This window comes from Strix uralensis, chromosome 6 (genome assembly GCF_047716275.1).
Source record: "Strix uralensis isolate ZFMK-TIS-50842 chromosome 6, bStrUra1, whole genome shotgun sequence".
NCBI lineage: Eukaryota > Metazoa > Chordata > Aves > Strigiformes > Strigidae > Strix > Strix uralensis.
The window spans coordinates 32,817,986-32,845,554 of record NC_133977.1 but is presented as its reverse complement, the minus strand read 5'-3'; the positions used below and the strand labels follow the sequence as shown (position 1 = coordinate 32,845,554).

General features: G+C 42.3%; 1 protein-coding gene across 11 annotated transcripts in view; it reads left to right on the top strand.

Moving 5' to 3' along the window:
- The window catches only part of SEMA5B (semaphorin 5B), a 291,544-nt gene that overhangs the window by 243,378 nt on the left and 20,597 nt on the right, over positions 1 to 27,569 (top strand). For 6 of the 11 annotated variants that reach the window (XM_074873593.1, XM_074873598.1, XM_074873592.1 and 3 more), the window contains 9 exons: positions 761 to 908; positions 2,247 to 2,472; positions 3,131 to 3,349; positions 5,181 to 5,351; positions 6,262 to 6,411; positions 7,311 to 7,355; positions 10,557 to 10,762; positions 26,797 to 26,892; positions 27,381 to 27,450. In XM_074873593.1, the coding sequence (XP_074729694.1) occupies positions 761 to 908; positions 2,247 to 2,472; positions 3,131 to 3,349; positions 5,181 to 5,351; positions 6,262 to 6,411; positions 7,311 to 7,355; positions 10,557 to 10,762; positions 26,797 to 26,892; positions 27,381 to 27,450 (1,331 nt within the window). Of the gene's footprint in view, positions 1 to 760; positions 909 to 2,246; positions 2,473 to 3,130; positions 3,350 to 5,180; positions 5,352 to 6,261; positions 6,412 to 7,310; positions 7,356 to 10,556; positions 10,763 to 26,796; positions 26,956 to 27,380; positions 27,451 to 27,569 lie in introns of those variants that run through there. The other 5 variants (XM_074873599.1, XM_074873595.1, XM_074873600.1 and 2 more) reach the window with 3 other exon arrangements.

Sequence of the window (27,569 nt, the reverse complement as noted above, 5' to 3'; positions counted from 1 at the left end):
TTTCTCAGAATACAAAGGGCAATTCATTTAACTTCCTCAATTCACGACATTTTAATGTTTGGTTTGATTTGCGGCCATTCACAATGGTCCTTTTTGGGTTTTAAAGACTACATCTGAGTCAATTTCAGTCCTGTGTGATTCAATTCGACAACAATATTGATTAAAAAGCTGAACAAAATTAAAGTTACCTTTTGAAAAGGGAACTTGAAATAACATTAATTTAGGGCCTGCCTTTAGTTGCATATAGCACTAGTTCAGCTCCAGTTGCAAATGCTAGTTTCTTAGGGTCCAAGCAGCAGTAAGGGCCGGTGTGAAGAAAAGATTGTCAAGTGTTTAGCACCTGCCATTAGTGACAGATCACTGTTGAGTTGACCTCCCACTAGTCATTCCATTGAAAATATTTACCATCCACTCTCTCTCTCTTTGTGACACATGGGCTTCAGTTTATGAGCTCTTTTGTGAATTCAGTGCATAGAATTTTTGAGATTAGAGCATTTTCAGGAACCCAGTCTTGACCATTTACTCCAACTGTCTCCCTGAGCTCAGCCTGGTTAATCACTCCCTGTTCTGTCCAAAGGGTACAATTCTCTGCTGTGAACAGGAATATTGCTAATCTGACTGTCATGTCAGCCTTCTGCCGGCTTTCTGTGCATGCATGTATTGCACCCAAATGCAATGTGTAGTCTTGCGTTCATCACCGTTTTGTCCCTTGAGTGTGCTGACATGGATAATTTTTGAGCAATGCACTTTCTTCTTTCAGATTCTGTAATGAGAACAGTCCATGTCCATTACCAATTTTTTGGTCTTCATGGGGTCCTTGGAATAAATGTAGTGTGAATTGTGGTGGAGGGATTCATTCAAGGCAGAGGTCCTGTGAAAATGGAAATACATGTCCAGGCTGTGCTGTGGTATGTATTGTTTATTGACATTGCGTAAGGGTCATCTACTGACATCTAGCACCTAGAAACATGGTATTTAACTCCTCTATCCATCCTGGTTTTATTTCTCAAGCTAGAAGAAAATGCTATCCTCAGCTTTTGCTAGAGAGGATGCTGAAATGAACTGAGAAGCAGAGAGGTGGCGAATTCCCAAAGTCAGTGAAGTTGATGTGAGAGTGTGTGTGTGTCAGTGTACATGTACAGGTAGGGACAGACTGGTGTACAGAGGATGTCCTTAGCCCTCTGTAGACTTAGATATCAAGTCCTTTACCTGAAAGCACTATACATTTTTTCCTTCTGTCCCACTCCCAAGGATGATCCTGTTGAGTCAAGGAGGTCCTACACGCATCAGAAATGAATATCACTGTCATACTTGAGTAAACAACATGTCAAACACCTAGTTAACCCATCAGTAAGGCAATGGCTACCCATTTTCTCTCTTTATTTTTCCTTTCCTATTCTGGCAGCCGTTTCATGCAGCTGTTTTAATTAGTTTTGTGGAGACTTTTCTTTCAGTGTAAGCAGATTTGATCTGGAACCTCCCATGTGTTCACAAGCTGTTTGGCGTTTACTCTAGAATCATGAAGTCCTAAAGCATTACTTTTCTTTCCCTGTGCCAGAAAAGACTGGTTTATTTATTTATTTTTAAACAAGAACGCAATGTTTGTCACTGGAATTCCTCTCACTAGCGGCGAGAATCGTAAAGACCCCAAATCACCCCATCCAGCCAGAATGTACTCAATGGATGCTCTACAATGAGGATGGCAAATGGTTCATTACCCTCACCAGAGAGTTTAAAATGTCAACCAAACAAAAGTAGATGTAAAAAGAGATGATCTAAACCCATCTTAAAAATAAAACAATAAACTTTTCAAGGAATAAGCCTTACTGACATTTTGTCCTCATAGGTCTCCTCTAGGCTGCATTTTAGGGTCACAGCAGAAAACTTACTTGCTGTTATTATTACCTGTTGCCTGAATGATTCTGCTGCCCATAATGTACCAAACTTTCAAAGCTACACATGACTTTGAGTCAGCAAAGAAACACAGACCCAAGGGAGACATAAAAATAATAAGCGTAGTTCACCCTTGAGGTCCACCTGAAGCTATGCATCACCATTGCTTCCATGGTCACCACATTTTGCACTGTGTCCAGCACTGGCTTGTGTCAGTGAGGTCAGATAAGGTGGATGGAGGTTGTTGTAGATCCAGAGGGTACCCTCTTATTTTCTGGAGTGTAAATAAATCTCTGTCAGTTAGGCTGCTGCTGTTTAATAAGTAAGGAGAGATTGGTTTTCCTTCTTGGCAGGAATATAAGACCTGCAACCCAGAGAGCTGCCCAGAGGTGCGCAGGAACACACCCTGGACTCCTTGGATGCCTGTCAACATCACCCAGAATGGTGCCCGCCAGGAGCAGCGCTTCCGCTACACGTGTCGTGCCCAGCTGTCTGATCCCCACGAGCTGCAGTTTGGGAGGAAGAAAACCGAGAGTCGATTCTGCCCCAATGATGGCTCAGCAGTGTGTGATACTGACTGTACGTCTTGCCAGCTCTGGGGGACCATAGGGCAAGCCTAGATTTGGTGGTGGAAGGGCAATCCTCTCGGAACGAGAACGTGATTGTATCTGCATAAGTCTCGACATGTATGACTAGTATCATTGCAGAATGGCAGGGATGGAGAGAGCCCTGTGACTTAGAGATCAATACAGTTGTGAGTTCTGTGCTTATGGCAGTGTATAGATTTGTTCTTGCTACTGTCAGCCTGGCCCAAAAAGAACTGGCAAGTAATGAGGCTGTAGAGAAGAAGAGAAGAGCCATTCTACAGGACAATGTGTCCTTACTCTTCTTTCTCTCTGGAGGTCCCCTTGTGCACTGCCTCTAGGGTTATTCCCTTCAGTAGTGCTGTGATGCAAGGCAGTGTCCCGAAGGCACAGCCTTGACTGCCACAATTTGCTGTCCAGAAAGGTCGTCCAGAAAGGTCGTTTATCAAGGTTATTGGTGGACTCAGTTTGTGTGTACAGATTTCTAGTTTAGCTGTAACCCTGTGGAACAGAACTCTTGCTAAGGGCTTTCAACAAAAACTCTTCCCCAGGGCACATAAATCCTGATTTTATTCATGACCTGAAGCCCTTTTTAAAAGCCCAACAACTGATTAATTTGTGATGTCATGGTGTCTTGTTTGTTTTCCTTGAAGCTCTTGTTGATGACCTCCTCAAGACTGGTAAGACCTCTGCACGGATTATCAATGGGGGCTGGTCCTTTTGGGGGGCCTGGTCTTCCTGTTCCAGGGACTGTGAGTTGGGCTTTAGGATCAGGAAGAGAACATGCACAAACCCTGAACCTAAAAATGGTGGCTTGCCCTGCGTGGGGTCAGCGATGGAGTACCAAGACTGCAATCCACATCCCTGCCCAGGTAACCATGATCATCTTCCTGCATAAAATTCAAAGATGTTCTTCCCCATCTTAATGGTAGAGCCACAAAAAAAAAAATCAGTATTTCCAAGCGGCTTTTTTTTTTTTTCAATTTGGGGGATTTTTCCTTAATTTTTTTTAAAGCTATTGTAATGACCCATGTATGTGATCTTTAGTGCTATGACTTATGTTTCACCTTGGCTCAGAGGGTAACACAGCCACATTCTTTAGAGGAAGTAGTATCGTGGCTTGTCTATCAATTTTTTGCTTCAAGAAGGTTTGATGCTCCATCCAGTGGAGGGCATCACGGTGCATCTGCACCTTGATGAGGAGACAGGCTTAATAAATGTGCCTTAATACTGTGTAGAGATGCTTGATGTGGCGGTTCTTCTTGTGAACACTTGTTTCTTCCCCCTCTCCTGCTTACGTATTGTTCTTGCGATGGGCATCTACTCTTGACATCAGTTACCATTTCCTGCACAGCCAGCAGGGAGTATTCTTGCCTGGTTTCCTGGTTTTCGAGTTTGTCCTCATGTTTATGTTGCACTCCTGGTCCAGAATAGTAATAATAGACCATTGACTACTGTATTGTCTCTCAATTATCCTTATCCTTGCTCTGTAATAACTATCTAAACTAAATTTAAGTGATCTTACACAAATTACCTTGCCTCTTTGCAGTTCTAGCAATTATCTACCTCTGGCAATATAGTTTGTGGCCTACACTTGAAAATGCTATATTATAATAGTATTATTATGATTCAAAAATTCAATACAAAGATAAAATTCCAATGCAGATATGATCAGAATGTGCAGCAGGAGCGTAGCAGGAGTGTCAAATATTGCACTCTATGGCCTATAAAAATAAAATAACTCTAGCACTATAAAGGCAGCTATTAGTACTATTTTGGAAGCTCTCAGTGGCTTTTCACTAATGTCTGTGCCCTTCTTCTGTGCTGTTTTCTCCCCTTGGACACTATGATGTTTTACAATCTGTTCTGAGTGCATGATTACTATTTCTCTGTGTCTCCCTCCTTCCCTGCCTCACTCAATGTGTATACACAAATCCTGGGTTTATCTTGCACTAAGTCATCAGGTTATTATCTTCGGAATTAATGGCATGTGGACCTGCAAATCAGGCAGTCTAGCAGCCTGATGAGAGGGTGGGGGTGGGGGTGGAAATCAGGGATCTTAAGTTCCTTCCTAGTTTTATTATTAACCTGTTACGGGGCTGTGCTCAAATCATAGAATCATAGAATCGTTTGGGTTGGAAGGGACCTTTAAAGGTCATCTAGTCCAAACCCCCCTTCAATGAGCAGGGACAATAAATAAAGCCTCTGAGTTTCAGTTTCCTAAAGATTGGAAGTAGATGACTCGGGGCCCCCACAGAAAGGTGCCATATAAGCTCCGCTTAGGTTGTACAACACTTTTTTCCCAAGTAAATCTGCTGTTGCTGTAGGTGAAGCATCAGGAGACAATACAATAATAATAACAATGCCGTTTTATAAAAAGGTATAGACTAGACTAGACTAGACTAGACTAGACTAGTTTCAGTGCCTACACTAAGGAATAGTTTCTATTTTGGCACTTTATGATGCAGAGTCTTTTTGTGCATAGATTTCATTCTGCATCCACAGATGCAGCACATTCATACCCTCCCTTAATATGAAGTTCTTGTTGTCAGGCCCAAATATCCTGGGGTGCAAGAAACTGCTAGCTAGGCTGGGCAGGGTGGATCTGGAAGGGGAGATACTGGGGCTTTCCATCTTTGTTGTCACAGTGAGGGAAGTAACCAACGGCATCTACCTCTCTCCTTGCTTTTCAATGTCCTTCAGTGAAAGGCTCATGGTCTTGCTGGACTCCTTGGTCTCACTGCTCAGCAACCTGTGGAGGAGGACACTACCAGCGCACACGGACTTGCACCAATCCAGCTCCGTCTAGCGGAGAGGATATCTGCATTGGTCTGCACACTGAGGAGGCCCTTTGCAACACACACCCATGTGAAGGTAGCCATTTCTTGTCCCTGCTCCAGTTGTCTTGGGTGGTGCTGGGAGCAAGGCACATCTGCAAAATGTTTAAAAAATAAATCAGAAAAACCACCAGTTAGAAGTTTTTCTGTCCATTCAGTAAATGTCTGTTGAGCCAGGGAAAAAGGAGACATCCCAGCGTTCAACTACAATGCATCACCTTTCTCTTTACCTGTTCACTAGCCCATGCTCTGGCATTCTGACGCCAGACAGGCAAAATCTTGTTAAGGGGTGATCCATTTAAAGTAATTGAAAAAGCAGGAGCTTCATTCTTCAGTGTGGAAGCTTACAAGATGAACAAAAGGAGTCATGAAGCATCAATCTGTACAGTTGCTGAGGGAACAATCCTTCCTTTTTCTTACACAGGCAGATGAGAATGTGCTATAACTCAGAGGACAGGGTTTAGATCTGTGCTGGTTTTGAACCACCTTTGTGTATTTCTGATCCAGTGCAGGCTGACACCTGCCCTTAGGAATGTCAGCAAAACTCTCTAACTCCGTAACTTGTGCTGGCTGCTTGAGGTATCCCTGGGAGGCCACCTCAAAACGTGGAGGTCCTGGTGCAACATTGCCCCATCCAGCTCCTTGTATCTCTTTAACCAGAGAGCTGATATAGGAGCTTTTAAGACAACTCCATGCTGCGCAGTGCTCCACCAAGGGTTGGTTCAGTCCATATTAAGAAGACTACACCCTGACAAGTAGGGTATGATGCTTGCACTGTTATTTGTATTGAGAAAATTAAATCCACTAAAGGCCCCTGGATTAGATTTGCGAGAGAGGCCCAAGCCAGGATCTAGAGATCCTTCAGCATGGGAGAAATATGGTACCTATAAGGGATATTTTCCTTCTTGGTGACATTGTCTGTGTGTTTTCCTGATCTTGGATTTCAGGTGGCTGGTCAGAGTGGTCAGAGTGGAGCCTGTGTAACGAAGAGGGCATCCAATACCGCAGCCGTTACTGTGAGGTACACAGCCCAGACTCTTCTCAGTGCATTGGAAACAGCACACAGTACCAAGATTGCCTGTATAATGAAATTCCTGGTACGTACAGTGTCAAGGAGGGAGAGAGTGGGCCAATTTGGGAGAGCTGCTCAAGCCCAGACTGTCAAGCTAGGCAGAGATTTTCTCTACCTTAAATTGGGTTCACATGCTTCTAGAAAAACAAGTAAACAAACATGTTATAAACTCCCTTGTGGCAGGCACAGGGTAACTGGCATTTCTTTAAGGCAGCTTAACATTTCTTTAAAACAGAATTACCTGGATCTATAATAAATAACTAGTATGGCTTCACCTAAATTGAAGCTTTTAACCTTGCATAGTTCATCTCAGGCTGGGTCATAAAAAATATCTCTGTTCTTAGTATGGATATGGGCAACAGAAGGTCCTTGAGTTCAGGTATCAAAAGAAACATTCCAAAAGAGCAAAGGAATAAGGTGAGGCAGATGGGGAAAATTGGTGTGTGAAGTGGGGAGATTAATCAAAGGTCTAAGAGAGCGATGCTGTTGATGGACAGATGGTCATCAACGTCTTCCATCCTGTCTTTTGTGGAAATTGTATCTCTCAGGAAAATATTTGATATGGGTCTAGACTGAGTAACCTCTTTCCACATTATTTGAATCACAGTGCCCCAACTTAAAAATCTGAGAACTCTAGGCAATGGTATTCTTACTTTTCATGGTTTTCTCAGCTATCTTTTTTTCCACTAAATTGAAGAAGCTAAGCAGTGATCAGGTAACAGTACTGCAATTGTCAGGTCTTTGGAGAGGTTTTGTTGCATGTGTTTCACACTCTGAGCTTTATCATTCAATTTAGAGAGACTCTCAGCTTGCTGCAGAACATGTGAGCACCTTCTCATGTCTGGAGCACAGGGGGTTTAATTACTTAGAGAAGTAAAGTGATGGCAAAATGACAACTTTCTCCATCTTCTTCCCTTTGTTTAGTGATCCTGCCAGCCTCCAGCATTGATGAGAGCACAAACTGTGGAGGTAGGGTACCACTAACTATATATCTTATTTTTATCTTAACCTGGCTTCTTTCCTCCCTGTCAGTAACAACCAAACCATTAATCTATACAGCTCATATCCCACTGATAGCCCTAATTCCACTGGAGTCTTGCTGTCTGAGTCAGACTGGAGGAATGTATCGTATGTCCACTTGTCAGTTCCAAGATTCTTATTTATTTGGGGGTTTGGGTTGGCCACTGAGGATCATTAATTACCAGGGAACACATTGCTTGTCTCTCTCTACCCACAGGGTGAATGGTTCAGGAGAAAGGAAGGGATATTCTTCATTCCACCACTGTAAGCCTCCAGCTGTTTGGAGGCAGGTGTTTTTAAATAACCTATAAAGATTTCACTGAACAGGGTCTCTTAGACAGACCCTTCGATGATATAGGATGAGATTAGAGTTTATACTTGTCCTCCACGCACTTCCTTTCCTTCAAGTCCTCACCTCTCACAGAAGTTGTGTCTCCTTTCTGCATGTAATTTGGAAAGATCCAGTCATTAGTGTCACTTTTCCACTGCTCTAGGAGCCCCTATGATAAAAATGCAGACTGAAGAAAATGGCAGGTTCCTTCGACGTTTTAAAATGCTAGTTTCACACTAATGACCATGTCAATTCCTGCTAGCATCACATCCCTGCTTTCCTGAAATCTAGAAGATCTGCAGGCTGCCAAAATCTCTTCTCCCTGTGGAGATCATGGCAAAAAAGGCATGCCACCTGTGGCATGGAAATGTGGCCTCTCGGTTTGTGACTGTGGGGCAATCAATGGAATTAAGATTTCAGCACCTGCAATGTAACAGTTGGCTTTCTGAGTCGTTCCTTCTCCCTCAGAGGGTGCAACGTATCTGCTTCAGTTTCAGGACTCCTTGCTATAGCTTGCACTCTACTGTTATGCACTGTATCCACATCTCCTTCTTTTACCGCCACCATTGTATTTGCTGCTGCAATCTACATTCTACCATAGCTAATATTATTTATTACTTAGCGTTCTACAATATTTGGCAAAGAAGCCAATCAATAGAAATTCTGTTGATGCATCTCAGAAAATCTATATTTTCAAAGTGATGAACCAGAAAGCTTCCCCCCTGGGGACTCACATGCTGCAAACAAAATAATTTGGCTTTTCCCTAAGATGTGGCTAAAAGTCACCTGAAAAATCAGATGAGTCTTTCAAAGGTGAGAGTGAAATGTAAGAGCACTTTATGTTTTAGAAAGGACTTCCTACTGTAGTGACATGCAAATGTAGCAGTGAAATGAAACATTCACTGCAATACAAGCAAAGCTGGGCAGGAGGAGAATGTGGCGGAGTATCATGTGGCTTTACTAAGCACAGTTGCATATTCTGTGTTTTAGCTCTCGTGAGTGATGTAAAGCAGGAGGAGGTTTTAAGAAAGGAAATGTCGTTTTGGAAAAGTCTTGTAACATTTAGTAGGAAATTACCATCTTTCTGCTGGTTTTTTGGACCATCATCCAAAACACAGTAGAGAGTGGTAATCTTGCAATAGAATTTTATAGTGTGGTTTAAAAAATAAATGTAATTCATCAGTCTAATAAATTCTGTATGTTCCTTACTGTAATTATGATTGAAGTGCATTACTTTGCTGTAGAACTCTATTGGTTTTGTTCTTTTTAAACTCGGGAGGATATTTTTTAACTAAAGATTAGAGGAGAGCCGTAGATTAATCGGCAGAATTCTCTATTTGAAAAGCATATCAGTTAAAATGTAAGACGACACCAAAAAAACGCACGCCGTGATCAGACTAAGAATGAACCTCATTTAAAGCCACTCTCCGAGTAGTCCCTTCCATTTCTCTGCACACAGTCAAGTCAACACAGCAGTCTGTCCAAATGAATGGCTTTTTAAGTATTATGGGAATTTTACTGCTGCTGTTGCCACCAAGCCAATGTGGCTGACCCCTAGGACAGCTGCCCTGGGGGACCAGCAGTCAGGGGTCCTCCACCAGGCACTAGATCCCCTGTCATTCCTGTCTGAAAGATGACAGAGCAAAGGCAGAGGAAAGGGAGTAGCATTTGGAGTCATCATCGCTGATTCTTTTTCTATAGATTCCCCCCCTGCACAAAGCAAAAGACAACAGGGTCATAAAGTTTTGCCACCCAAGATTGCCTCTGGTTGCTTCGTTAACTTGATGGCTGTAAAGGTTGCTACTGTTTGTTCTGTTGTCAGTGGAGATCTGTTGGTGGTTAGTTTTACCATGGGTTTTGAGACTCTCTGAGGTGAGGGAGGAATGAGGAATACTGTTTGACTTTGTCTTCCCCCACCAGCCAGAGTTGTGAGTTAGGTACCTCCCACACGTGGGATGCACAACTACAGCTTCTTCCAGAGGCCAGCACTGTGCTTGAAGGGTGCTGCTGCAATCCCACGTGAAGAGATCTCTGTAGGAGGCTTTTATAGTCCAAGAGCTTTTCTATTTGAAATATTTGCACTGTAGCTACCCTGCCAGCACCTGCCTGCAACTGGCTTTCTATCTTTGCAGTTTGTGAAGAAAACCAACAAAGAAATGTTTTTCAAGGAGTTCCCCCCTTCCCTTTGTCCACTTTATCTTTCCCATTCCCCTGAGGACCCCTATTTCACTATTAGTGGTACAAATACACCTCAGAGGTAGTGCAGGCATGGCCAAGGCAGTGCTGCCCCATGAATAAGCAAGAATGCTGAGCACACTTGGATTACATGGGGGAGGAATGTGTATCTCCCCCACCCTGCACACAGTCCCGTAGGCATTTTGGGCAGCCAACAAAAAGGGCTTTCCCCTCCCTTCCTTCCCCTTCAGAGAAACACTGAGCATTTTTATCCCCTTATTTCCATGACACGCACTTGCTTTGGAATCCATTAATGTGCATTGTTTGTATGGCTCATTTCTTTAGCTGTCAGCTTAACATAATGTTTAGTTTCAATATCAATAGAGGGGAGAGAGGAGAGACAGGGAAGGAGCTTTGAGAAAACAATGCATGAACCTGTTAAACTGCACAAGGCAGAGCTGCAGTGGGGAGACCGATTTGCAGGGAGATTATGTCAGTTTATGTTAGAACGTAAGACTCTGGCTTCAACAGCTTATTAATGTTGATCCCGAGATGTCATAGCTCTGATTTGCACCTGTGGTCTTGTCAGGAGAGGGAAAAAGACTGTTCTTTAAAAATAGCATCTCTTGTAATTTCCCTTGCAGGTTTTAGTCTCATCCATCTGATTGCCACTGGGGTCTCCTGTTTCTTCGGCTCTAGCCTCTTAACGTTTGTGATTTACGTGTACTGCCAGCGCTGTCAGAGGCAGTCCCAGGAGTCGACCGTTATCCACCCAACCACTCCCAACCATCTCCATTACAAGGGCAACACAACCCCCAAGAACGAGAAGTACACCCCCATGGAGTTCAAGGTAGGGTACTTGATGAGAAATACCACAAGAGCTTGATACTACCTGAACAAATGCTGTATTTATGTCATGGTTGGAATTGGGTAGGTTTGTGTTTCTGTGCCCAGCTGTTGGCATTTCATGTGGGGTTGAAGGGGCATTTAGCTGTACTGTCACAAAGAGGTAAAAAGTCCCATTACTGTAATGGGATTTTGCTCTGTCTCACAGTCCTGATGAATGCCAGTCTGGCAAGTACATACCAAGATATTCCAGCCCATTCTGACTATTGTCCTCTAAGAAGCCAGTAAGAGCTCAGTTCAGTGCATTGTTAGTGCATGGTAAGAGGAAACGGAGGGGAGGAAGAATAAAAATGGAAACTTCATTAGGCAAATAGCTGGGAAAATGCTTATTGGTAGGGTGAGATTCTGGAAATGCTTTGGGAACTGCCAAATTGGAGACAATGAGAAAACAGAGAGGGTTCTGCCCCCTCCGTCAGTACTGGACAGAACTTACCCCAGGCAGCCATGCAGAATTCGATGATAGCAGCAGAACTGGTTGCTGAATGAAGTCTTAGGAGAAGATGAGTGTTGAAGTGGCATACTCTGTTGGCCAGTCCGCTTGCTAAAGAGAACACCGCCCATTATCTGAGCAAATAGGACTAAGGGTGCAAGGGTAATACGCTGAGACAGTAGCGCATTGTTATATTTGAGCATCAATCTCCAGGTGAAGTGTGGGATCAGAGAAGTGAGCAGTGGGATGGGTGAAGGGGCTTCACGTCACCACAGGAGGAACAGCCTGCCTCAGGTCACTTGAACAGTGTGGAGTGTTATTTGGGACATTAACACAAAACAGACAGAAACCCTGCAGCTGCTTGTTCCTTCGTATAGCTATGTACTGTTGACATTTTGATTGTCTGTTTCTGCTGATCTGGCCTGGCTTCTGACTGAGACCCAACAATAAGATCAACGGTGGGACCATTGCCCCAGTCTAAACTCCCTGGGTGTTGGGGACTGTTTCCACGTAGGGGTTTTATAATGCTGGGCACAGAACGATTCCTGATACATGACCATGATTTGCAATGTGAATACACATCAGAAGTAAGAGCTTGCATCTAATCATTTGAAAAGACTCGATGTTGTTTTGGTGTTTTAAAGGAAAACAGTTTGAGCTGGAAAATAACAGACCAGTTTGACAATAAGCATGTGCTGAATTCCTTGTGTTGGGCATTGCAGCCCCTCAGAGGATCCCACTGCCTGTAAATGCAGTCTCAAAAATACATTTCCTAGCAGCATAAGGCTACAGTTGCATACAGTTTAATAAGGGTGCAGCATCATAATGCAAGTCAGCATGGATTTGTGGAAAGTAAATCATGTCAAGCAAATTGGATTCCTTTTTTAAATTAAATAAATATTGATCTAGATAGGAGGGAAACGGCAGACATATTGGGATTTTCAGAGGCTTTTAACAACGTTTCACAAGATGTATTATTCTACACACTCTGCATATATGGGCTAGGTAATAAATTATTAAGACAGGTAAAGAACTAGGACCTGATCCTGGAAGCTTCAAACTATGAGAGTAATCCTTTCAGTTATGTGAGTAGTTGTGGCAAAGTCAATAGGAAGACCCAGATGAGAAAAGCTTTCACGAATAAAGAGATGAGCAAGAGTATCCCCTTGTTTCTTACATAGCAAACAATGAAGAAAAGAAACAAATTTATTTTTGTGGCCAAAAGCAGGTAGTTACACGGTTGGATTTGTATTAACATTTTCTTCATGATTTATATTGTGCTATCATATGTTATCAGATGATGCTAAAATAGGAAGAATGGTTAAAATTTAGAAGGATGGGTTGTTTGCAGAATGATCTTGATCAATTGGGTAAATGGATTATGAAATGCAATATGTCTATGCTGAGTGGCGCAGTGGAGTAGAAGTAATAACAAACCTAAACAAAGTTTAAAATAACAGCAGATTAGTTAATGTAGTATCAGGAGGGAGTTAACCTCTTTGATAGATCCACCTCTGAATACTTGATCTAGTGTGTAGTAACAGTGAACAGCTGTTAGCGTCTTCTTTTGAGAGACATAAAGAGCCGAGGCATTAGATCAAGTTTTGAAAAGTCTAGTTTATTTAAAGGAAGGCATTAGCTAACTGGGACTGGATGAGTTAGGCTGGGGAAAGAAGGGACTTGGACACAAGAAGAGATAGACCAGATGGGTCTTGTTTACAGAATGTTAAGAAGTGAAAGAGTTCAAGTGCATAAATCTGCAGTCATTGGACAGACCAAAACAAAATGTTTAGGAGCAAGGGGCTACTTGCTAAGAAGAACTCAGAGTCATACTCTTTCAGCATGGTGAATGAGGCAAAGAGATTTACAGAAAAGATAAAATCTGTTTATGAAGTGAAGCCCCTTTTCTCTATTCCTGTTGAATATTTCCTTATGTTCATCTTCTCTATTGTTCCTCCTTTCTTAAACTCTTGGCTGAAAATGTCTCATTTAATACTATAAATTTGCCACTCCTCAGTGTTCCCTTGAAGAATATAGCGTTAGTGCAGTAAGAGGAAGGCTCTGTGTGCTCTGTGCTGTGTAATTACTTACAGAACTTGTTATTAGTCAGCTTTATATTTAGGAATAACTGGCAGATTTTTCTAAGGGTCAGGAGGGAGTTTTTCATGCCTTCAAGGAGCATGTGTGGTTTTATTGTGATGCTACGCAATTAACATTCAAATGATGGAGGAACTGAAATTCACCTTCTGGAAAATAAGGGTCGAACTAAGCTTGGATATGGGCCCATCTGAATTTAAAATGTGTATGTATGAAAGAAAGCGAAAACACCTGAAATTCCAGATTCTAAACCCAAATAAGTTTATATTCAGCAGATATCAAGAAAACTGCCCCCAATATTTTTTAGGTAATGAAAGCAAAAGAATTGTTGTAGGTTTGTGTGTGTGTGTGAAAGTGTAAATAAATCCATGATTAAGGAAATACATGGTGTGTAGACTACTTTTCAGAAACAGAAGCTGATAATACACAGTGACATTATGGTAGCAGAAGGCTGAGCATATGCACAAGTCTATTATTTTCCATTCTTTGATAATGATAAGCCTTCTGCAACCAACTTTAGTTTGTTTTCATCTTGAAATATCTCGGCTCTCCAACCAGCAGGTGAACACAGTAGAAAGTTTGGCAGTGTTACATTCAAATGTACAGCACTGAATGCAAACTCATAAATCAAGGTGAATTTTATATGAAGCCAGATTTTAATGAAGGAAGTGCTAGCTGGTATGAGCCTTGTTGGACATTTCAGCACAGCAATGCAGTAATGCAGATCAGATGTAAATATCATACATAATGCTGACCTATTGATCATTTAGCTGATGCTAACTTGCCTAGGCAGTGTTTTGCAGAAGAGCGTTTTATTTTTGCTGGCTTCTTTTCCCTTCCTGTTTTGCTTTCTTGAGAATGCTGTGAGGTTTATTATTAGCAATTTTAGCCATGATGTCTTAAAAGATTTCATGCATATGCATTTGCCAGCAGCACGTTGATTTTGATTTGTTATTCACAGATTGTAGGGGAGAGACCTTTTGGGTCACCTAATAAGCAGTTCATGTTTCATTAATTGGTTAAAGTTCATACAGCACTCTGACAATATTGAAGAATGTGCAGAACAAGAGCATAATGAAATAAAAATTATCTGCTCTTCACATTTTAGCATGATGGGTTACAGAACCACCTACAACCTTCCCAGTACTGCCACGCCGATCAGTTAATAGGTGGCTATCAAAGCAGAGAGGACATCCTCTTTTTTAACATCTTGCTTCAGCTACTCAGTGACTTATTCATGTGAGTTACTTATTAGAGTCATGCTGGTGGAAAGCCAGATGATCCTGCAGTAGAAACAGGAGGATGTAGGGTCAAGGTTGAGCCCTTGTGAATTAGGAGCCCTTGGAACAGTCACACATGGAGAAAGGGTTTGGACTGAACTTCTTCCTATTGCTAAATCCTCTGCCAATAAACAGAGCCAACATTTTATTCTACATGGGATTTGGACAGACAAAGGCATCTGCACATTGGTCCAAATCCAAAATCCAATGGCCTTTGGATCAGGCCAGATGGGATTAGTGAAAAATATAAGTTTACAGGATGGTTATGATGATGATTCTGCAGATTTTCTTCTCAATTGTGGTGGACAGACCTCCCTCTGTCCTTCCTTCCTTAAACACAGCTTTAGTCATGAGTCATGCAGTCAAACTTTTTCTGTATGATGCCTCAAACAAGTTGAGGAAACACCTGAGCTTTGCTCTGCTCTGGGCATCACCACTGCTCACGTAGAAGCTAAGGGCTGAACACTGAAGTTGTGATCAAGCAAAACAGTCATTTATGTCAATGAGCAAATTTATTGTGGGGGAAGATGAGGTGAGAACTGAGTGAGATTGCAAGATATGGCAATGAAAGAGGGAAACTAAATATTCGATGTATCACCTGATACCTGAAGTTTCTAGAAGGACATCAGAACAGTACATGTTAACTTCAGTAGGACTATGAGTCCTCCACTTGCCCAAAATTATACAGCAAATATAAATGCAGCTACCAGCAAATGGGGGGAATATTCAGTAGATCACTTGGGGCTCTGTATATGAATATTTTTTAATAAAGTGAGAACAGTGCCATTGAGAATCAAATACAAGTACACAGCAGACACCCGCTGTGAAGGACTCCAGATACTGTGATCCACACTTCATTACTAATCCCCAATAATTCATGGCAATAAAATACCAACATGGAAGGTTATGAAACAGAAACCAATTCTGTCTTTGGAAGAAGAATCCTTCTGAATAAAACAACAGGCTGGGTGTTTGGTCTGGCTTTCAACATTGCAAAAAGAAATAAAGTTCAGGGTATAGAAAAGTGGATCCCTGTATGGATTTTAAATGTCTCTCTCGGTGGTGGTCATTTTCATTGCCACTGAAATTACACCTTTTTTATAGTGGGGAGACAGCCAGTGGTTCAAGTTTAAATGAGCTTTAAATACTGTCAAGTGCCCTAGAGGAATGTCTGTCTAAGTCAGCCCTGGTCTCTGAGGATGTTTGTTTCTCTCTGCCATGGAAAACTTAGGGCTACAGTGTCCTATCACTTAATTTGATATGTTGCTACTTCAACTAAAATTGGCTAACCCATTTATGTGTAGTGGTCACAGCACATACACTGATAGCACTGTGATATAAGCTTTTTCCTTTTCTCGGTGACCCCTTTCACTGTGCATCATTCACACCCCAGGAAGTGGCTGTAAAGTTCAGACATAAGTCAGCAGTTGATGATACCCAACATCATCAGTAAGTTATCAACAGCCTTCCTTAAGTATTTGCTTTAGCTGCATGGCGTTTTACAGAGAGATTTAGGTGATGTAATCAGCTGGAAAAAAATAAATACATATATATATATAAATATAGTAAATCAGATTGAAACATAAATTTTGTTCTCAGTGAATTTCATGTTTAACAAAAACTATTTCCCCTGAACAAAGTGGCATTTAAGAACATTAAGTGCTTGAATGGTAGAGTACATATTTTTAGTACTTACCATGAGTATAGTATTATTCGAAAAAGAATAGTAGGGGCAGGGGGTTGTATTGGCAAAGGAGCATTGTGCCCTTTCTTGTATGATCCTCCAGTTGCAAATATCACTTCAGGGGACTCTCAATTTACATAATGCCTGCTAGGAAGGGAAAGCAAGAGAGCTTACTGATGGGGAAAAAAGGATTAAGTGGTGCGTCTCAGTCAAAATCTGTTAGTGTCTTTTCTCCCCTTTATATCATTGGGTCGAGTCAAATTGAGCAGTCAAGCATGCCTGGAGGTGTGGCTGGCCTAGGATGATTGTGCCTGTAGATGTGCATGTCTTAGAGATGTCCTCACCCCATGGCAGCAGTGGCTCAGCAGGTTGCTCTGTGCAAGTCACAGATATCTCCCTCTCATAGATACATTATTTAAAAGTAGGGGAAACTGCCAATTTGGTTCTGAATGTTTTTTTGCTCCTGCTCCTTCTGGGATGCTAAACAGCTGCTCACAATGGTCCCCCAATGGGAAGTGGTCCCCGCTCCATCCACTTTTCATACAAACCCTTCATTACTTCGCAGGGCTGTTGCTGCTCACCATGGGATGGGAATCCACATTGTGCCTCCTCCCCTACCATTTTGAGGGAGTCCAGCTTTTGGGATGACTTCTTCTTTTCCTCTTTAAGCCATATTGAGAATTTTTAAGTGACACTGGGGGCAGATGCTTTATATTCACCCTGTCATGTTTTTCTCTATTGACTCAGCCTTCTCTCCTCCTCCTTGTATGACCAGGCATATCTCCTCTACACCCAGGTCGGGGATATGGTCCATGCTCTGCCTTCTTACAGGCTAAGCTAGTCATCATGGATGCTCACACTAGCCTTTCATTGGGGTTGTATTACTGAGGCTGTGAATCCGTGAATGCAGGCAAGACAGGTCTGTAGGCAGACAAGTTCTGTTTTGTTTTTAATTAGATCAATGATTATAGCTGGAAAAACTGGCAGGTTTTTGAACATGTTAGCTGCTATTTCAGACCTGAAGACAGACAGATGTGTTCAAAAGTTTATCTGATTTTTCCAGCTACACTAATTGATCTAATAATTGATATTACCTTTTTCGTGCAATTTTTGCCTTTCCTAATTTCTCTGAGGTTGACATGTATCTGCCCCCACCCACCCACCTGTGCTGGAAGAAGGAAAATTAAGCGAAGAACTGCAGGAATGGGAATAACAAAATTGCACTGCACTGACTGCTGTGTATTTACATGACTTCCCTCTACTGGTCAGAAGAGGAATATTTCAAATATACCCTAGCCTCATTTGCTAAAAGTTAACGGTTCTCCTTTGGTTCAGCAGCTTGAAGTGGTTCTTCCCTCCTTGTCTCCTCGAAGCGCTGGCTGGCAGCGTTATGTGCATTAGCCGAACTGGGAAATCCTCAGTGCCGCCAAGATGTGCGGGAGGAATTAATTATGTGTTTGCAGAAGAGTTTAAAGAGAGCCATGAAAGAGGCAGGGAGCTAAAGTAAAGGGAGAAGATAATATTAGACAAACAGTAAATACCAAAAAACATATAACCTTTGTGGTACACTTGGAGGGCAGCTACCTTGCTATTCCTCTGGAATAGCTCCGCTAGTGAATAATGGATTTTTAAGTAGAATTATAAAGAAATGGAGCTGCTTGCATACAAAATAAAGATAGCTGTGTCAGTATTCAGAACTAGAGCTCGATGTCCAGAATGTGTTTGGCAGCTCTGAGAGAGGACAGCCAAAATACCTGAGCTGTTTTTTTCTGAACCGTGACCACCCTGTCCTAAAGAGCAATTGAGAGCTCAGGGCTGCTCAGAATGTGCTGGCTGCTGCCATGGCACAGGCTGCACGGGCTGCAGCAACACTGCATCCGTGGCCATCTTTTCTTGGTGCATCATTTATACGTGTATGATAGGTTTGGTGTAGGTTAAGCAGAAGTAGCTCTGCCTGCATTCCCCTATAGCTGGGGGAATCCTCATTAAGTCAGTTCTAACATCGTCCTGAGATTTGGCACGAAGCATGTGAATAAAGGAAAGAACTGAAAATCTGTGGATGAAGGAATCTAGATGGACTGTATCCCAGAGTCTGTGAGAACCAGTTAATGAACAACTCCAATTACCTTTATAAATATCATGGATCTTGGGCAAACCCCCAGTGCCATGAAATGCAAAGGTAATACAAAAGCGTTGGTAAGAAAGCAGGCCAATTTCCTCCCCGCTAATTGAGTCACTGTTAAGCTACCAAAGTCCAATGCACTAAAGTTACACGAGTAGTTCCATAACCCTGTGTGGGAAATGCCAGTTGGATCTGGGGATAAGACAACATATCTGTAAGCATACAGGCCCACAGCTGATGGAGCCTGCCTGGACCTTCCCCATTCAACAAAGCATATCAATGGGGTATTAAATCCCACTTGGTCTTTAAAATTTGGCAGAGTCGGGGCCATACTAGAGTGTGAAACCAGCAGAAACAAATGGGATTGACTTGACTGTACTTTCAGTTACAGCGATGGAAATTCATTGAAACAAATTTGTGTCAGTGTTAATGTGCAGGCAAATCTGAATTAATATTTGAGAGGCAACATATCACATACCCCGATGAAATGAAAAGTGCTTAGGCTGAATTGACAGCTGAGCTGAGACCTAATGCTGAGCAGCAAGAGTTCAAACACAATCACTTTTTGCACAGAGTTTCAGCATTAGTGAATGAAGGGAAAACACAAGACCGAGCTGCATAAGGGCAGATTCTCAGCTGATTAAAAATGTAGCTTCATGGGTCCATACATACACCTAAAGAAAAGAGGATGGTCTTGGTGTCTTAAATAATCTTGTGATATGTAAATAAAAATTGGCTTGGACAGGAAAGCTGCTGTAGAGATTGAAACCCAGCTGACGGACTGTGGGCATCGGGCAATCGTTAATGGGAACATACAGGGCTATGGGGAGGAGTTGTTTGGGGCACTGCAAGCAGTAATGCAAGGTTTGACTTTATTTAATATCTTCATTAACGAACTTGGAGAGGGTGCAGTCAGTGTGTTAATTAAACTAGCAGAAGATATTAAATTGGGAGGTGTGTCAAAAAAACCAGCCACTGGTGTAGAAATAATGGAAAATGACCTGAGGCAGTTATAAATGTAGAGAGGAAATAGCAAGGTGAGATGCAACATGGGGAGAAAACAAAGCAATCTTGAGGAAAATAATCAAAAAGCAGCTATTTAGAAGGTGGGAGATATTTGGAAAGCAATGACTATAAGAGACTGAATGAAGTTAGCAGATGGCAAATTAGGCCCAGTTTTTACTTTTATTTCTATTTTTACTACTTGGTTGGTTTTTTTTTTTTTGCACCACTGCAGTTACACCTTTGCAATTCTCAGTCTAAATGTAGCGCTGTGGGCTGGCACCAGGCTGCATGACTTGTGTTGGCAATTCACCAGAATAAGCAGCTCTGAGACCATCTGAAAACTCAGGGCTGCTTGCTCCAATGTAACTGCAATGAGGCAGGGAGAACCTACAGCCCATTGCTGTGGCCTTACTAGTTAGCATCTGCTGAAGCCCAGTATAGCCCAGTTACTCTAGATGATCATCTGCACCCAATGTGATCTATTAAACTTAGTTTTAGAAGGCAGTGATTATACCTCTGGTGAGTTAGTCTGAGTACTAGTGCATGCACAAGGGCAGGTGTGGTAGCTCAACTGATGAGCCCCTGTTGGCCTTATACGTGAGGGACCCAGGAAGGGCATACGCCAAGGCATAGTAGTGCAGCAAGGAAACAGTTTACACCTTCCCACGCAGCTGAGATCATGTCTGCTATGTCCTGTGCACCAGCTATATTGGGAAGCAGCTTGGGGCGGCCCTGAATTCCTCTTTTGTGTCTGGACACCACGTCATGGTTGTTGCCACCACCAAATTACTGTCAAGCCAGGGATAAATAGCAAGCTTTAGGCTAGACACCTTCACTTGCCAGTGGAAGATTGCCATGAACTCCTCGGACTTCAGTTTCCAGTTCAGAAAGATACTCAAACCTGGATTTAGCTCTAAGCAGGAAGTCGCTTCAGTTTGCCTTACTATTACATACAGTTTGTTTTGTCATCTTACTCATGTGCGTAAAGTCAGAGATGTGCCAGAGCATCTTTCTGACAATGGTCCTTTATATTGCCAACTATGAAGGTTTTTATAAGTTTAAAATGGCAGTAATATAACCTTACTCCCTCCTAAGTATAAGGATAAAATAGCTATTTTCAAACAGCTATAGAAAACTGTAGCTATTCATTTTCTTATAATTGAATGTTAGTTCCATTGTCAACCTGAGCACAGCTACAGATGCTGCCGTCATTTGGGGGTTGTTTAATTTATTTACCAATAACAGTGAACAAAGAATTTCCAGTCTAAAAATATGGTAAGCTTCCATCCAAAAAGAACATGCAATCATAAGTTTAGTGTCCCAGTGGGATTTTTTTGTATCTCTTTTCAAGAGGAAAAACCTTCTTATATAGAAAATAGGTTCCTCATCTGTACATCTACACTTCACTGTAAATCCTGCAAACAGCCTTATTGAATTCATCAGAAAAAAACTCAATACATAAACCCTAGCTACTGCTACCTTTGACTTCAGTGTAGGTGGAGCTCAAGAGTTTTTATAAAAGCATCAATTGAGATAGTTTGTTTAGTGTAAGACACTAAGCAAATTTTAAAAAAAGATTGGGAAGAAGAATCATTAAAGTCTTGGCTTGCAGTAAATACATGGGTCTTATAAGGTCTTTTTGGCAACTTTCCGTCTTTCCAGGGTCATTTGTAATGCCTAGCTCGAGAGGCACAGCAGTGTTGTGTTATCCAGTTGATCAGAAGAAAGGGAGAATGTGGGTGGGCCAGACGTCATTTATTTTCTTGGTGTCAATTATTGCCAAAAGAGGTTATTTTAGTCATACGGTTTATTTTGTTGAAATGTAATTATTATGCTAATTATTTCCAAATTTACTGGTTAATTATCATTCTGCGATCTCTGCCTTGGTACTTCCAGAGATGTACAAGCTGTGGGAAACGTTTCATAATATTAATATATATCCACAACCTTCCCTAAGTCATTTTGCTAACGTTCCTAGAACGCAAAAAGTAACATCCTTTAACGAGAGGGCATGGCTAGCTCCATAAAATAGCTGATCTGCATTGAAAAGGCATTTTGCTCAATCTGATTTCACTGCAAGAAGAAAACAACTTAAAAGGAGAACAGAAGAACCTAAATGTTGGATCTTGGCTTCACTACATCATTGCACAATTCCCTTATCCCTCCATTTTCCTGTGGGATGAGGGGGAGTAATGGCCATCCCACTGTTGCTACAGGAAGGCTGCTGGATGCCATTCCAAGGAAAATTGGAAAGGCTACCTCAATTCTTTTAGGGCTAATTGTGCGACTGAGTTCAGTGGGAATGTTTTTTCTTTGATTTCTGCAGAGGCAGGATGCAGGATGAACATAGGCTTCATTTGGATATTGCTAAGAGGAATGGGCTGGCTACAAAGTTGCTGTCTGCTACCTGGACCCTGATTTTAGACCTTGGCCTGTGTCCATGGTGAATGGCCAGGGTTAGCATTGGTTGGAGTTGTTACCTTTGGTTCCTTAGTGCCCGTGCTCACTTTGTGATGAAGGAAAAGGAAAGTTTTTCTTTGTAGTACACTGTGAGCTTCAACATTACAACCAAACTTGCAAGATGGAAACCTGCAACTATGCAGTCCTGGCACAGGCGAGTCATCTGATGAGTCATGCCCATTGGAAGGGTGTGCGCTGCGTTGTTCAGCCTCCTCAGAGGTTAAAGTGGTGATAACCATAAATGCTAGACGTAGGGGTTTGAAGCTGCCCAGGAAGGTCACCCAACTTTTTCTTTCTTCTTTTTACCTTTTTAAAGAGGAAAGTGTCATGGGTAGGAGGTGGAAGAACCAAAATTACACCTGTCGACAGAGAAATAGTGGAGAAACTGTGAGGTTGGGGGAAATTGTCCTTGCTCACTGACTTCATGAGGACTGTGGTGCTGCATAGCTGGTGAAGATAACCTACAAAATTGCTGACTTCCCCTACACCACCCCCAAAATAGAAAAGAAGATCTGAATCTCAGAGGGAATTCTGAGCTCCAGAAAGCTGAGTGCTTTCTGCGTGAGAAAATTAAGGAAATCTTGCCATTGCATGTCACCCGGTGGGAACTACTTTATGGCCCTTATTTTGATATTAGTTGTTATGTGTATCAGATGCTTTTTAGAAGCATCCTTTTCACTTTAGCTTCTCAAAAACTATATGGAATTTCTTTTAATTGTGGGTGGGGAGGTGGTAGCCTTTTAAAATCAAGTTTCTAAATTTTCGTGACTGTTTATTGAAAATTGAAGCATTTGATCTGTTTATGTGTGTAAGAAATGTTTATACAGCTTATACATGCAGCTGTAGGATGGGAGTAGTACTGAAAGTCCCATACTGTTACACATGAAGATGTTTTGATACATCTGGGAAAATGTAAGCAAGTAGGTCAGTGGATTATGACTTAATGGTTTGGAGCAGAGGCAGAATTTGGGGGAGTAGTTGCAAGGCATTGCTGGAGAAAAAGTAACAAATGGAAAATCTGAATGATGACTTAGGCTAAAAATATCAATGGAGAAAGCTGAACAAAATTAAATGTATGCATATGGCACAATACAGTCATGTTTAACACATCCAACACTTGGCTCTACCTTGGGAGAAACAGCCTGCAAATGCATGTTAGTACTTTGCCTCTGGTATGAATAAATACCAGGGGGCAGAGCAGCACACAAAGGGGGATATCTGTAAACTTTCCCCTTAGACTCTTTGAGTTCTAACTAATTTCTAGTACAATAGCAAGAGTGATAACAAATTGTTTACCTATTTCTGTAAATATTGAAATACTCAGGATTCTGTTGTGCTTGGCATAGACATTCTCTGGCAACAAGACTGGACCTTTTGATTAGTTGACAGATCACATACAATGGAGAAAGCTGCTGCTGTTCTACATTCTCTTAAAACCATATCCATCTTAGTCCATCTGAAAACATCCCTGCTTGACAAAGCAGAGTTCCTGGTCAGAGAAATTTTTTTTATATATTATTCGTATGCCCACATAACATAATAAAGGGTCTTTTGAAGAAAGCCGTTGAAGTTGTGCCTGCTTTTGAGTGATCCACTTGGTTGGGTTAGTGCGTGCTGGTGGCTTACTTTCTGCTAACACATTCTTGAATTGAGGTTAGTGTGAACAGACTTGAAGAAACAAATGGTATCAAATATGCCAGGATGGCATGGCTCATACTGAAAGGGAGGAAGCAGGTAAAAGTATTTGAATGATGCATGTTGAGTTTCTAGTTATTAGTTGAATGGAGCACTTTTTCTAAGCACATCCCGCAGATTTTTATATTAGCTCAGGGTCTGGCCTCACTGTTTATGGGGAATATTATGCTTGCACAACTACCAGAAGCTTCTTTGTTCTCAGGGCAGGATAGGTACTGAAATGAGGCCAAATGAGGGCCTGAAATATGTTTCCCTCAGTGTTTGAAATACATTGTGTGTATGGCACAGAGATTTTGTACCAAGTGATGTTTCAGGAGTAAACGATCAGGTTTTTGGTTCTTTCTGATACTCCTTACTGAGCAAGCAATCCTTGAGGTTGTAGCTGGTGGCAAGGGGAGGCATTAGTGTTTGATATGGGAGGGATCGGACAGCAACAAGGGGAAAATATAGGTTGAGTGTGAGGAAAGGTGTTATCAGTAAGGTCTGGTGGGTGCCCAGATGTCTGACACGTCTCCCTGCCAGGTGCAGGATGGTAGTGCAGAAGGGCTCAGGCAGTAAAGGCAAGTCTTTCTTCCTTCCCCATATCTAGTGAGGACAACCTGAGCTCTAGTGCTCGCTGTGCTGCCTTAGTCAGCTTGGTTACTGCAACCACAGATAAGTCTGTGCAAAAGCACTGAAGGATTGTCCCCTCCAAGAGGACTTAATGGACATTGTCTTCAGTAACCACTTCTTGGCCACTGTAATATTGAGGACTTGGCTCAGAGGTAGCTGAGGTGAAGAGGCACTCATAGGAGTTGGGCTGTGAGCAAGGGTGTGGTCTGCGTTAGTTTTTGTGATCAAATGTAGTTATGCGGTGTTGATGACTCTTGGCCTTTCCTGTTGGGACTGATAAATATTGGTGGGAACACCCATGGATGCAGCAGGCTGTCCTCATCCCCACATTAACTCCAGTGAGTTCAGGTTGTCAGGAGGCTCTGACCTTGATGGCATAACCCATGTAGTGTTGGGGGAATAGCTTCCAAGGGAAAGTCATTGGCCATCTCTGTACTGTCACAGCGAAGAATTGCAGGACAAGAGCAAGGGTTAAAGCTCTGAGTAGAACAACACAGGAGCCCACCCAGAGAGATTTAACTGCGCGCCTCTTCTCCTGCAGTGCCTTCATGAGTGTGTGTGTGTACATCTCTAAAATTCACTGCTGCCTAATTTCCCTTCTTCAAAATATCAACCAATATCTAGTGCCAAGGAACCTAATCATCTATTTATTAAAACGAGACAGACAATAAGTTTGTGTGGGGAAATGTTAAGGCAGTGCACATTGATCATGCTGATTTAGGACAGTACTGCTATCACAGCATTTCCGGAGACAAATTCTTTGCAGCTAATTGCATTATAAATTCTGCTAAACCATTTTCATAAGGTATTTCCCTAAGATATAAGCCCTCCATCAAAAATAAAACCAAAAAGAGCAAAGGAGCAGTTGTGGGGTTTTTTTCTAATTAAATGTTATATGAAAGTAAGACAAGAGAGAGGAAAAAATGCAAATCGTCTTAATTAAATGCTAAGTCTGCTCTAAGAGGCTAGTTTTAAACACCATGGGACATGTTGAAACTCAAACAGATTTTCCAACTGAAAGCCAAAAAAGTAGAGTCCTGAGGTCTTTGTCCTCAGATCAAGATGGTCCTGAGCCATCCCAGGTCAGGATTTTGATGTCACTAAATTTCAGAGGTGGTAATCCTGGCATGTCATGAATCTTAACTGTCCCAAAAAGTGACCCAGATGAGGCCTGGATGCTGGACCAGCTTCAAGAGAGCCCAGGGAGTGCGACAGTGGGAATCAGCCTCTTCTTCCTCCTGCTGTGGTGGACCGTGGCCATGGGTTACGCTGCCTGCAGTGGGTATCCTGGGCTAGAGACACCGGTAGGAAACAGCAGTCATCGTGTACAGCTGGTATGAACACCTGTGGTGTTCACCAGAGAGCAATTCCCCCAAATCCTCAGTGGTAGTACTTAGCAAAGTGCATATATACAGGGGATCTCAAATGTTTTTATCAAGCTGGGTCAGAAGACACTGAAGCATAGAGCAGTTAATTGGATTTCCCAAGGAAGCATAGCAAGCAGCGGAGTACTGAGCTTGGCTTCCTTGTTTCCCAGCCTCCAGCACAAAGCAGCAGACTGTTGCCCACACTATTTTAATATTTCTTTGGGTGGCTGGAAGCAAAGCATGACATTTCTTTTCTTCCTTTCATATTGAAGGGCACAAATTCTCATTCCTTGGAAATATTTGTCACTTTGTCACTGGGCCTATACAAATTCTCTCCTTGGTTCCTACAAGTGATGTGCTGTGAGCTCATTTTAGACTCCAGGCAGGGAGGGATCGCAGTCAGACCAGGAGGAGGCTGGGTCTCCTCCAGTTTTCATGTAAGAGACGTTTTAGATAATGCCCATTTCCAAAAAAGTTATTTGGTAGTTCAGCAATTGGGAAATTTCTTTGCCAGGGTACTTTTGCCATAGGAAAGCCTTTCCTTATAACGCCTTCTATGAAACTGGGAGTTGCAGCTCCCAGGGTATCTGTAGCTGTCAGTCTGCTATTGGATTAGAAGAAATAATTTTCTTTTCTTCCTCCTCCTCTCCCCCTCCCCATGCAATAAAATTATTCACTTACAAAGAGATTGGAAGATAAATGTACTGCCTGTGGTCTTGTCTTTGAGCCTACGGGTAGCTCTGATCATTTCAGTGGTCACAGCTGGGATGTGGCTAAGCCCTGACTGTGCCATGGGCATGTGCACAAGGCGATACCCCGCTCACTAACTGTAGCCTCCTAAAAGTTGGGCACCCACTGTCGGCAGGTTGCCCTGCTGCTGCCGGGGCTGAGGGGACAGGGGCTTCCCCAGAAGACAATTTTCATCTGCACCTGCCTTCATACACGAAGGAGACTTCTCCTCGCCTTGCCGACAGAGCCACAATGCCTGAAGCTTAGGTGGCTGAAGTTAGATGGGTCAAATAAAGCTAATGGAGCTCGGTATTTCATGGACTTGAGCATTAGTTAATTAATTTTCATGTTTCCCTGAGCTGGGTTGGGTATGAGGTGTTGGTCTCAAGGGGGAACTGAGGTAAAGTGGTTCCCCCAGGAGCATAGGATTGTGGCAGAACAACCACTAGTTCCCAGGACTAGTTGCCTCATTAGACCTCTCCATCTCTCTGCTCCAGACAGGAGAGACGCTCATACCTTCTTTAAATGTGCTGTACCCCGATCATGAGGATGCTGTAGCAAACACGCCTAGTGTTGACTCCCAGATCAAAGGAGTGAGTTCCCTGCATGACAACCATTAAAGGTGCACGTAGGAGCAACATAGGCCAGAGATATGTGTAAGAAATTTAAGCCAGGGTTTAGTTGAAAAAAACTGTCATAGAAGTTCCTCAGCCAAATTCACAGAAATCAGATTACTATAAAGATGCAGGAGAAAGTTCTGTAAAATTATTGCATATCCCCTCCCCAAATGGGATTTTATCCTTGTGCATAGGTAACAGCTGGCATAGCAATGGGCTTTAATCTGGGGAGAGGGGGACATCTGCTTGCTGGTGGGAAGAGTAATAGTAATTCTTGGAAAAGGCAAAGAAGGGGGGAAGAGGGGAGGGAGAAAAAACCCATTTCTGAATTTTTATGGTAAAAGGGGCATTTGTGGTTCTCATTTTTTATGTTATTGTTGCCAACAATTGTTACGTGGTTGTTAAATTTTTTAAGTCATTTTAGTTTTTCCAAAAGTGACCATGATTTGTTACTTATACTGTAGCTTACAGAAGTGACACACTTAATATCGGGGGGTCCAAACCTGGATATCTACCAATGGAGATGGAGATCAGGTAAATGCACACCTGCTCTTCCAAAGAGAAAAAGCTGCTGTTTGGCAACTGGTTTGAGAGGGAGCTGCAGGCTATAACATGAGCATTTTGGAAGAGATTAGATTGAGCGCTGCCATTAA